Here is a 12984-nt window from a genome sequence, read left to right on the forward strand (position 1 = left end):
AGAATTTTCGAGCTTGAAATTTAGCCAGTATGTATCGGCCTAAGTGAGGCGCCCGTAATAAAGGGGCTGGTTAGCCCTTGCCATTCGCTACCAGTATCGTGTGGTATATTTCAGCTGCTGCATGTAATGTTGAGGGTTTGTGGTATAGGTCAAGTTTGAGGGCCTTCTGTAGCTCACGTTACAGCGAAAGCAAGCGATTCTCCCTCTCGAGAGAGAGACACCGGCAATATACAGCATCCTGTGGTAGTTACCTGATGACTCAGCGCAGTGCCATACACTACACCGAAACAGACAAGTGCCCTGGCAAACAGCGGTTCGCTGTGTATGTGTTGTCAGCACCCATCTGGAAAAATTCTGCCGACGAACAGGAAGTGCGGATTCGCACACCAAGTGTAATAGGCGACAAGTTACATGCACTGCTTTTTGGGTTCCAACAAAGTTACTCATGCAACTAAGACATGCCAGGAGAGCCGGTGTAATGAGGAGTGCTAGGGCTCCACAACGTTCCGGACCGTGCTTATGATCTTTTTGGTACGCTTATGTATTTCGGTAGAAGTCCGATAGTACCATCTGAAAACGCTGCTAGCCAAATCCGTTTGCGAGATCGCGGGTCCGCGTCTACAAAATTGCACACCTGCTCACTCCGCAACTCCTCGGCAGCGTCGTGCGTGCGTGAAGTTTTGCTGTCTTAACTCGTTGCGTGTAGTGCTGATCTATGTTGTGCATGCAGACAGTCAGCTTCCCGCATAAGCTATGCCAGAAGCACACAATTATTGTTTGCTCAGCCGATATCAACCAGCTGAGACAGAAACGGACTGTGTCCCGCACATCCTGCCTTGCGACCTTCTAATACTGAGTGCAAGCGCTCCTGTTGCAAATAGGCAGTGCAGATTGCAAGCAATTTCGACAGTGCTGGCTTTGTTTCACCAGCTATTTGTTCTCTGCGAACTGTCTCTCCGTCGTAACAAAGGCCTGGCCATGTCTATTCGCTCAGGTATTTTTCGGCAAGGCCTGTTTTGTGTTCCCAATGTGACCTAGTTACTCATTGAAGAGCGTAAAGAAAGTGCGTTGCGGACATAATGGAGTTGGCGGTTGGGTTGCTGCAAGAATATGTTGGTGCTTGCCTTGCGATGCGAACGCAGTTCTGCTGCACGGCAAACGCATACAGACATTAGCTGCGATTGTTCAGTTTTCGTCCAAACATTTTGGGTATTTCAATCGGTGACAGTGAACGGACCTGTCTGCACACATTCGCTCATAAATTGTACATCGCAGCATCTCGCCTTAAAGATACTGAATGGACTTGGCTCAATTGGTGGAGTGGTCCCACTTTCTCTGTTTTGTTTTTGGAAGAATTGGGCATTACGTGGCCAACTAGGAGGTGGCAGTGGTCGGGACAAAACTTCCCCTTGCAGAAAGTCTGTTTTGGGCTTCTCCTATGGCAGATGGAGGCTGTTTCTGCAAAGGCATCCTTATCTCATCCTGTTCGCGCAGACAAAGCAGTGTTCGACATTTTGGTACAGCAATAGGTGTGGTCAGCAGTTTCCGCGGTGATTGGCATGATTGAGGACGTTAGAATCCTGCTACAAGCGATCCTCACAAACGACAAAATGTTTCTAGTCGTTGAATAGTGGGTTGAAACAGGCTGACTGGGGAGTTTGTTAATGTTCAGCTTGTGTGTCCTTGGCCTGACAAAGTACACACAAGAGAAGTCGTTGGCAGAGCCTTCGGGTGTATATGCCTCTCCGTTTGCGCATGGTGTTCGTTTAGTTTGCGCAGAGTGCTTGCATACCGTCTGAGCATGAACTTTTCACTGGGCACATGGGAACGATGTTTGCAACGTTGTTAGATATCCAGTAGTGTAGGATAGGGTAGTCGTCACTGTTGGGGTTTTACTTCCCATTTGCCGTGTAGAAGGATTTCTAGTCGCTTGACGGGGCCATTGCTTTGTGCACATGATCCAGGCGTAATCACCCACGCTATCTCCATTTTAGGTTTCCTGGTTTTCTGCGAAGGCCATGCCGGCCAATGTATAATATGGGTCTGGAATGCTTGTTGTCAGCTGGACGTTCACTTCCGCCCACCATGACCCACTTCACAGTCGAATGTACTGTTTTAGGAAGTGCGCCACATTGGTGCTTATAATCCACACAGTGCGATGATTATTGGAAATGCAATTGCCGCTACATGGCTTGGTGAGGCGAACTACACTTCGGTTGACAGGGTCCGCGGCCGCTACAAGTTTTGAAAACGGCACCATTGAAGGCTTACAGGGGAGCAGAACAGCTGAACGTTTCGACGAAGTTCCCAGTCAGGCGATTTCTCTGTCAACCGTTGTCCATTAGATTCAGCCGAATACATCCTTATAAACTGCAACTCTAAATTCTAGGCTCCTTACGGTCTGGCAGTTCATGAGTGTTGTCTTCTGATTGAACATCAGCTTAGTTGCAACTGTTCATGCAAATGAGATATTCCACAGAGTGCAGCTGTATCATGCTCCTCTTCAGTTGCGTATTGGTTTGCTCAGCGCTCTGCAAATTATGGACGTACAGCGCTTAAACACCGCTAGTGGCTTCGTTGTCATGGATGCACCGTCACCCACGCACACTCTCGCATGGCATTACACAGGAAAATCTGGTGGACACGTTGGGTGAGTTCCAATGAAGAGCGTGCGCCCATTGCTCTGATTAGCGTTGTGTCCTTTCAGCACTTGGCTATCCCACACATCCTCCGTTTCCCGGAGTCGGGATGGCACGCATACAGACTGCAAGGAGAAGGACGCATTCGCACCTGCCCATCACTTAGGTTTTCATGCCATTCCTTCGCCTGCAATGCTGAATGTAACTTTGTTTAAGTTGACTGGTATTGCTTTCCGTGTGCTCGAACAGATGCATAGGGAAGACCAGTTGAGAATTGCAGCGGGAAGGCTACACCGCTTCGCCTAACCGGCGTTTGCTCTTGTTTGCTGCTGAATGTGAAGGAGTGTGAGAAGAAGTGTGTGCCCACGCTTGCAGGTCGTAGGTTACACTAGCCGCATGTAGCGGATCAGGATTACGTATGTAGACGGCTAGGAGAAGAAACCAGGGATGGATATCTCACTCCTACTATGTTCCTGACGACTCCCTTAGCTTGTGCGTGTTCCGGTATTATTGAGGGAAATTGCAATCGTGACTGTAGCTTTACAGCCGTTCGCTGCTTATCAGATGGCACGAATGGGATGTACTACGCCAACAAAGGAGAGCTTTTCAGGTGGTCTCTATCACCGCTGATAACATTTGTGGTTGGCCCTCCCGTAGCTGTTCTGCACTCAACCTACATGTAGGGATTGCTCTGCCCGGATTATATCTGGAAATGGCAGAGCACAGTGAATTAGGCGAGTGTCAGCGGAGAGCAGGTTACACAACGAAGGGTACATCCTGTATCACGATGGATGAACATCTGGTTATCCACGAACTCCTGTGTGTGTGCACAGGCTGACGCCAAAGGAACACCCAGTCATACAGGCTGAGTTCACCTGCAGATTGTGCGCCTTGGAACTTTGTACATTGACAGATTTATTCTGGAAGGGGATTTACGGGAATATTTTTAATAGCCTGTAGATCGGTTGGTGGCGGTGATGGTTGGCATCGTGAGGTTCGGCTCTTGCCGCGTCAGTGTTCTCCAAAGAGAAATCAACTAGAGCAGACTTATGGAGGTTTTGTGCTACAGTGGCGCAACGTGGTGATGGAGCCATTCCTTTACTGTGGCTCTTTCCGAGCCCTGATGAAGCAAACCGATTCTCCCAGCTTTAGCCTAAATGGAAGCCCTCCACTCGACCTCCAGCTTCTATAAGTGGCTGCATACGTTGATGTGGGGTGCTATTGTTACGCCTTTGCCATATATTCTGAGATTACAGAAAGTGCGTTGCATACAATGTCAGATAGTGGCACACGAAGACCAAATGATTGGTTGTCCAGCCTGCTGACTGGTGTGAATGCCCTCAATCGGAGTCTCCGAGAGGCAAAAAAATCATATTTATACAATGAGGGTGCTCTTCACTTCCGCCAAAGAATGTTCTTTAGCCGCCTGTACGTCCGAGTTCTATTGCATAGCATAGCCGCGAGATTTTGCAGCGGCTACCCTCTCGGAACAATAGCGAACATCGATATGCATCCGCTTTGTGTATACGGCACTCCACGTGTGACGCAGATTGTATGTTCTTTGCCCGGAATAGGTATTTAATGCAGGCACCGGCGAATTTCACGGCGGTGACTGGAGTCATATAAAAATTGTATCGTTGACGGTTGGGTCACACGGCTTCTATGAACTTTGTGGATCTGCGATAGGCCAGCAAGCTTGGAAGGCCATTGGCACTATTTGCAGGAAGTGAGCTTTTGCCATATATGACGCAGACACAAGGAGAATTTAGAGAAGTGTAGCGGAGCCATGTGCGAAGTGAATCGTCGATGATTGGGTTAGGCAGTTACTCTCTGCTTCATGGGTCTGCAGTAGGCCAGCAACCGTGGAAAGCAGCTTTCTATATTTGCAGAACGTAAGCATTTGCCAGATACGTCGCATAGCAAAGATTGCTTTCAAACAATTAGCCGCCTAATTTCGTATACTGGTATGCGAGAACAGAACAGCTGGGTAAAGCGTTTTACCCGCACCTGTAAACCAAGGGAGGCTTGCTTTCAAGGAAACTTGCTCACGAATATTTTGGCAATAATTATGGTTTGAGCTTGCCTAATTGAAGGGAGTGTGTTATACAACACTGTTAATACACAGGAGGGACTAAGCATGCGTACCACTGTACCCTCGATCTGCATGGTGAAGCGTGCGCACCAGGCACCCGATGATTGCATCATCCAAAAGGGTTCTGCCTGCCCAACTGTTGATTTACGTGGCACATAATGTAACCGACCGCCTGCAGAACTGGGAAGCGATGTGCCAAAATTCACAGTGCGTAACAAAATGGTTATAAGCCCCTTTTGGAGAAGGCCAGTGTGTTGCCGCACAATGGCAGGCCTGGCTGGCACAAATTGCGCAGCGCTTTACTTTTGCAAAGCCATTCCAATAGCGCTGGTGTCTTATGATGGAAAATGCACGTTCTGCGCTCTCGGTAATCCGTGGTCTACGCGTCAGCCCACAAAACCGACAGGTTTCTTGTTTTGAATCCAAACGCGGCCCAGACCGTAGTTTGGAAATCACTCAGTGTTGGAGCATTCCACCCAGACAGAAGCTTTGAAATGAAGAAGCCCGGTAGAGAAAGCTGTCCGTGCATGCAGGTTGTGCGTTGTTTTCCGCGGACCAAAACTGCGATACTGCAAAAGAGTGTTAATCCGGATTTGCACGCCGGAGTTGGGACAACTGCCCAAAATGAAAATCTACGGGCGCTTGCTGTTGAGTTGGAAAGCAGAATCTCTTCATCCATTCTCTGCTGAAAGCTTCTGCTTGCCCTCGTGTGTGCAAGCCCAGCAATAGAAGCATATGCCACACGCCCTACTGCATGGTCCTTTCTGTGCTTTCGGACTGGCTTCAAATTGCCAGCCTGTGAGCTTGTGTGACAATCAGTTTCTACGTTGCGTTTCTCCGAAGGCGTTAGGCCACTCTGCGTTCGTTGATAATAAAACCGGCACCTTAACGGAAGCTATCCAGAGCGTAAGTTGCATCAGGTCGTAGAGTGCGACACTGCGTATGTCTTCGAGAGTAGCATGCGCGTTATGATGAAGCTTAACAACAAGTTCTGTCTGCTTCAAATTTGCTATGTAACAAGCTTTTCGTGAGCGAAGCTGGTGAGAACTCTGCGGCAAAGGCGTGCATGCCGCGAATTGAGCGTACACTAATGCCATGATTTGCTCAAGGCATATGGGTGGCGCCAGCATTTCCACAATGCGATTGCACTATGCGGTTTTTAAGCTTGTGCGTGTTAAGCCAAATGATAGTGTCCGGTTGGGGGGAAATATTAACTCCTCTTCAAACACATTTTACCTTTGAAAGGCGGTGTAGGAATTGTAAGCCAACACTGGAAACTTCACTGGCGTTTTGTTTTTCGGCCCCCAGCGTGTGCGTCATTTTCGCCTTGATGTAGAGTTCAACAGATATCCTATTGCCTGCTTTGGCCTCAAAGAATCCACAACACAGTGGTTTTGCTAGTATGTTGTAGTCGTGCTGTCGTCACGGTAACTAAATTCTGGCTCTTTGAAATGAACAAACACGCCGGTCAATGTTGATTATATTTGGGGTCCGTCTGTCACCGTGCCGTTCCAGCCTGTGCGTAGTTTGCTTAATGGTCGAACTGTCCGGCAGCTGCGCGTTAGTTCCTGTACTTGGTGAACTACGCGGCAGCACCGCCGTTTGTATTTTGTGGTGACCCCGAGTGTTCATCTAATGGGAATTAATTTTCGCTCCTCTTCAGCCCTACTGCATCTACAGCCGAATGGTCGTCATGCTGTTATTTCATTAAAAGCCAAGCAAAAATTGCCTTTTATGGGATATGCCAACACGCCTTGCTGTCATATAAATGGAGGTACGCAGAAATTCGAGTCCGATGTGGAACAGTGAATATTGTCCTTTGGGGAAGGGGGGGCAAGGCTCGGCGTGCAGGACGTAGGTATTCTCTACATGCAGGACGTTCAGAGGTCAACTGCTCACTGTACTGTCGGCACCCTCGGTGGATGGCTTTTGCTACATACACGCCTGGAGTGCTGCTCGTGGGAGCCTGTTGCCTGATGTGTTGGCGTGCGGGTATATGTGGTAACTTGCAATTGCATCCCAATTGCTATCCTGAGCAATATTGAATTATTGCTGCTCTGTTGGGGAGTCCGCGGGTTTTCGCAACCAAGAGGCATTCTCCAGTTGCATTGGCCTCTCCTCTGGCTTGCAGTCTAGTAGCCACAAATCAACCTTCACGGTGCCAGAGCCTTCTTGCCTAGCTCTATCTTGCCGTGCTTCATTTGGCCAGTGTTTTCATTTTCCAGGGAGTGTGTTGCTTCGGGATTCGCGTGTAAATACATGCAAGTAGTAAACTATGCCCTCTGGGTGGAGAGTAACAACCGAAGACAGAGCATTTGCTGGCTCTTTTGGTTCATAGTATTACACAATATAGGATAGATGAAGATTGATGGTCTGCAAGTTTGTTTCTACCTTGTCCAACTAGTAGTCAAATATGCCTTGATGATCTCTTGTCGCCGTAGCGTTGCCATCGACGAGCTTACGCTGCACCTAAGAGCCCAGTACCAGGTAGCGGTACCCCACGTTTTACGGTTACTATAGAGTGGCCGCTCGCAGGCGAGTTCTTTGGAGCTCTAGTTAACTTACCCTCTGATGGCTGTCTGCAACTTCAGATTTTGGGTATTGAGAAGTTGAAAACACAAATTCTAGACGGTGTGTCAAAAGACCCAAAAGCGAAGTTTGTGCATAGAGTGACAACATGGATGCTGTGACGAAATGACAGGCCTACTTAGAAATTTTCAGTTGCATCAGGAGCTTGTTTTGTTATTTTTCCTTTACGGCAGGTGAATGATGATGATGGGTTATCATCGTTTTCTGCGAAGAACCGGCTTTCATGGAAGACCGTGAGTCGGTTTCCGCGAGTAAGGAAAGTGAATACAAGGAAGTAATCTCCATAGGGTTCGGCTACTCAAGAGGTTCGTTTTGGGAATCCTGGATATGGCTGTAACTGAGTAATGACCATACGGCTTGCCGCCTACGATGGGGCAGTGGAATGCAGAAGAATCGTGAATATTTGGCACATTTGGATGGTAAAACAATCGGAAGTGGAACCATTTCTGACTGATTTGGGTGTCCAGTGTACCCTGCACGTGGTAGGGTTACCAACAAAGATGGTGCGTTCCGTTTGTAATAGGGAGCATAAGTGCTACAGGAAACAAAAGCACTCCGCACACTATGCTCGTTTTTGCCTTCCAGCTGTGTTCCTCAGGGAAGGTTCTGCGATATAAACAATAAACGCCCTTGACTGCTAGGTATTTTGTGGCGTTGTGCCGATGGCAGCGACAAATTTATTTCAAGGATGTGACTCATCCGTCAAATCCTTTGTCATTCTTTTCTCCTCTTGAATGATGATGCTTTCAGTGGGAACATACTGGATTTCCAGGCTGTACGCTGCGCATACGATGATATCATGTGCCTCTCTTTGTATATTTTCCGCAGGCGACGCGTGCAAGAAATATCATGTGTGGTTTTGTGTGTGATTGCTGGGTATGTGCATGAGTATTTCGGGTGCTGCACGTTTATGTCTTACTTTCGTGGCGGAGGTTCTTACTTTCTCACAACTTTACGTCTTTCCTTTTCGACTGCATAACTAAGCAGCACTGCATCTTTGCTGTGATATTTCTTGCTTTCTGTAGATAGTACGCCTTTGGCCGGGAATGTTTCCAGCTTTCAGCACGGAACGCGTGCTTCGCATGCTTGCCGTACGTAAACAGTATGCTTGAAGTTTGTCGATGAAGAGGCCCAGTGGGGTGCTTTTCGTGCATGCGACGCGTCCTATAACAGCAAGACACTGCCAGTTTGCATTTTCGAAACTATACAGAATATTACCAGCAAACAGTAATAGGCGTTTCATTCTGCCCCCACTGCATCCCAAACATGGGAATGCACCATAAAGCAAGAGGACGTTCGGTTTGCGCAAACGCTTTCCTCTAATGCTAGAGTCTCCATTAGTCTACAGTTAATTTGCGAAAGTTTGGGGAGTGCAGGAGTGCTTTTGAGAAGCTTGAAAAACAAAATGATATTTGAAGCAAACTGATGTCAGCCGACTCACTATATAGAACATTTTGAATTATTTTTTAAGCTTTTAGCGCATTTTAAAGTAGGGGTCCAAAGAGTGCTAACGATATTAGTATTGGCGCCTACTGTCGTTGACCTATGTAAAGGACCACTATGAATTGGCAGAACCTCTGGCTACCTACTACATTCGTGGAACGCATGCTATGTGTTGTTGTTTCGCTGAAATTACTGTCGAATTAAAAGGAATCCATATTTGTTCCATTATATGGGATGCCGTTGTAGGTAATCTTGAGACGGGGGGTTTTATAATTTTAAGAAGTAGTGTGCCTGGACCGTAAAAGAAGCTACACTTGTCCGGCTTCGAGTGGGGAGCAATTACATTTTAGTGCCAATCCTCATATTACATAGGTGATTATGCTAGCCTTTTTGTTTATTCCTATACTTAATGTGGAAATATTGATGATAACGTGTGCCTGAAGCTGACTGTCCGTTCAAACATTATGGTTGCTGACCGTTCTTTTCAAAATTGATTATGTGTAATCCAGAGGATACCGATGAATAATCCCTTCGATATTTTTAGCTAGTGAGATCGAAACCCGAGCCAGGGAGTTTAGCACTGCCAAAATGCGTTCCCCCTCTGCAACTAGGAAGAGAATAAGCGCGCTTCATTCGTTGCACGTGTGACTCTGCTGAGCGGGCATTATGACTGGCAAGTTCGCGTATGCCGTGTTGGCGCACGTCAACATCCAGGAATCATGGTAATCAGGGGAAGAAAGGCTTCTCGAGACTGCGTTGTGTTTAGGATGCGGCTTGGAATTCCAGACCCTACCTGGCTAGTCATTGGACAGTTGGCGGCCTCCCTTTATCTGCAAGCTGTAGAGTATGCAGATTAGAGATAGGGAAACGCCTACCTTGGCTTCTTCTGCACCTCATTAGAAATCAAAGTCTCTGGTTTCTGGGGGGAGTATGGTCGCAAGGCTGAAACTTAAAGGAATTGACGGAGGGGCACCACCAGGCGTGGAGCCTGCGGCTTAATTTGACTCAACACGGGGAAACTCACCAGGTCCAGACATGGGAAGGATTGACAGATTGATAGCTCTTTCTTGATTCTATGGGTGGTGGTGCATGGCCGTTCTTAGTTGGTGGAGTGATTTGTCTGGTTAATTTCGATAACGAACGAGACCTTCGCCTGCTAAATAGGGTCGATAGCTTCGGTTATCGTACCACTTCTTAGAGGGACTTTGCGTGTCTAACGCAAGGAAGTTTGCGGCAATAACAGGTCTGTGATGCCCTTAGATGTTCTGGGCTCATCCTGTTATTTGACAGATAGACATGGTGGCTGCCCGGGTTGCAAAACGTCCAGGAAGTGTGTTAGAATCTTTCGTAGGAATTATATAGCATTTCGAGGGCGTAACCTAGCTGGGTGCCCTGCTGATGCCTGTCGCCAGTCCATAGCCTTGGATATCTGATTTGTTCTCAATTGAGCCCTCTCTGCGTACTACATCTTCTTGTTTTGACAGGGGAGATCGTGCACCTGCCTATACTACAACTGCCAGAACAGCAAAGTAGCGTGTTTGCTGTTTAATGCGCGATTCTCCGGGCTACACTTTGCCTCTACCGCCTGAGCGGGTGGATGCATCCAGCTGTTTAAGGCGATGCAGATCCAGGTGTTTTCATAAGTCTCTTCATTTTATTTTTGAACTCGGGCAGGCTGTGCGTTCCAGCGAATAACAATTGAAAACAGTGACAAGAAATGCACGGTCCGAATGTAATGGCTTACAGTGCCAGAGATGCGCTGCATTGCCGCTTTTAACCAACAGGGTCTACAGCGGCGCTACCAGCGGTACCTCAAACAGCGTGCAAGAAGCGACTTTGCTCCCAGAGAGTGAGTTGCATTCTACTCTTTAAACGGCAGAATGACTGACAACACAAACCTACGAGTATTTATTGTATTCTTGTTGGAACAGAGTCTACTAACTATGGCTCCGAATGGCTGCTCCACGGGCGGTTTTTGCGTATTGGTAGGTTACACTTATCTTTGACACCGCATAGAAGGAATGCAACACTAATGGGTGCGACACAACATGTAATGCGGTTCTTCACTCGATTATAGCGAATGCCGACGTGTGACGTTCGACGGAAACCGACAACCTAGAAAAAGCAGATTTTTTTTAATGTTCTTAGAATGTACGTGATCAGGTTTTATTTGTTTTGCTTGTAGTTGACAGTTAAACCTCTAGGCGACGGTGGTTCCCCTTTTTGCAGTGTTTCCAACCTTCAGATAGTAAGTTATATGCCTTTTCCTTGTTTGCACGAAACAACGGTTGCGTTCTGCCCAACTGTATAGAAAAGACACCCTGGGCCTTTCTGTCCAGGAAGCTGAGCTTGGTCAAATATTTGAATTAGGCTTTTAGACGGTCTTTGTGGTGGCTAACGTATTAGATCTCTCTGTCTAGTTCCCGAGCCCTACAGATTCCTTTATGCCCGACGTGGTTTGAATCGTGGACTGTCCGTGTACAGAACGTGCGTGATGTGGCATCCTTAAGAATCACCCTGAAAAGATGCTTTGCATAAGACTCTAAAAGTTTGAGACAATCAAGCGAACGCGAGTGTGCTAATATAACAAAAAAATGAGCTGTAGCCGCTTGTGTTCTCAAGTGTCTTCGTCGTGCAGGAGCCGTGAAGGTAATTGGATGGATTTCAAAATATACACAATATCCGTAGGGAGTGGGTCCCTCATATGTGTCGCCCCTAGGTTCCTCGATACCTAAGAAAAGTTGCACAACGTACTAAGAATGCTCCGATACCCATTGAACGAACTACGGAGGCTACTAGTGGCTGTGCAGCTAATGCCCGTAGAGACCGAATGGCATGGAAGGAGGGTGGGAGTTTCTCAATGTGGAAATTCTGGCGGCCATCAGCCTGTTCCGGATAGAGGCATTGCTTGTATCTTTGACTAAGCGTCTGCCCAATGGGGAGGTCTAAACTGACCCGGCATATGTCGAGTGGTCATTCAGGTGGTGTGTCCGAAGACCTAGTAGCAATGAGTTGATTTTGAAAGGGAATGCACGTGGCGGACTGATAATATTCCAGTTATTATGCGGCACTCTTACGTCGCTTCGATGATTATATCACTGTTAGGCACGGCATCGATGAAACGAGTAGACGACAGTAGTGGCTTGAACCGAGTCTGTGCTAATGCTTTCGACGGAAAACGCAACACAAGTGTGTTTCTCTCCAGCTTTGCGCGCTTTTAAGCTATTTGCCAAACGAATAGAGGGCTAAACAGTGTTTCGATGCCCTGTGTACACGTAAACGGTTAAGGATAGGCTTTTCTCGACAATTTGTTAGGAAGTGTGTCTAAAAATCACCGAAGAGAGATAAATCCTTTTCCCTCACCTCATAAGGATTTCAATGGCAATAATTAAGCGAGGAAAGTCCAGATGCATCTAGAGTCGTAGAATATCGTTTTGCCTTTTCCCCCAGAATCGCCTCTCCTGAATGTGTCCTGCGAGGCCGATTGAATGACAATCACACAGGTTAGTCAGCTCTGCTGGGGAACTCGCGGACGCGGTTGCTTGGGATGCCGAACAGATAGTAAGTCGACAACGTTTTCCCTGTCCGCAGTGCTGCTGCAATGTTGTGCACGGTAGCGCAATGCATTAGCTATATACGTATATTCTGCTAGAGACGTACCGCCCTACGCCGCAGTCCGATTGATGGGATGGAAGCTTTACTGAATACCCAGCTTGTGTGTCTAGCAATCTACTGAATACGTACGACAGAACGAATGCCATTTACACGACATAGTTTGCGTGGAGGTCAACACAGTCTCTGCGTCGATTGGAATATGCAATGGAACACCTAGAGTGATGCATTTTTCCGTGTTCGCGTGTAGACTCTATACATTCCAGGCATACGCAGTAGTTGATACGCCCTCTGTCTTTGAAAAAACTGCTTTTTGAGTCCGACCATGGTATGTCCACAGCTAACTCCCCACAGATTGTGCGCTGCACGATATACATCGGGCAAGAGCTTTGCAGCAGAACGAAAGCGGATTTATGGATTTGCATCGGCCAAGCGTCTGTCAGGCGACTCCTGGGTACCGTGATAGCCGTCCCAAGACATATCATTTGATGTTTTACGAAGGCACACGGACTCTTGCAAGAACAGACTTCTCGAGTAGCTGCTTGACAGCTTTGATGTTGCGATTTGGCTGTGGTGCTTGGCGCTTTAAAGACAAATGTGTGACGGTCT

At 47.5% G+C, this 12984-nt stretch overlaps 1 protein-coding gene across 1 annotated transcript; it reads left to right on the top strand.

The window, feature by feature from the left end:
- Nucleotides 1-1110: 1110 nt before the first annotated feature.
- EMWEY_00043730 (hypothetical protein) lies at nt 1111-2945 on the top strand (the record flags this gene model as incomplete). Its single annotated transcript, XM_013482873.1, has 6 exons — nt 1111-1209; nt 1446-1517; nt 1780-1844; nt 2016-2135; nt 2528-2650; nt 2708-2945. 6 exons carry the CDS (start codon nt 1111-1113, stop codon nt 2943-2945), a joined length of 717 nt encoding a protein of 238 aa, XP_013338327.1.
- Between the last annotated feature and the right edge of the window lie 10039 nt (nt 2946-12984).

This window comes from Eimeria maxima, genomic scaffold, assembly GCF_000499605.1.
Source record: "Eimeria maxima Weybridge genomic scaffold, Emw_scaff816, whole genome shotgun sequence".
Lineage (NCBI taxonomy): Eukaryota > Apicomplexa > Conoidasida > Eucoccidiorida > Eimeriidae > Eimeria > Eimeria maxima.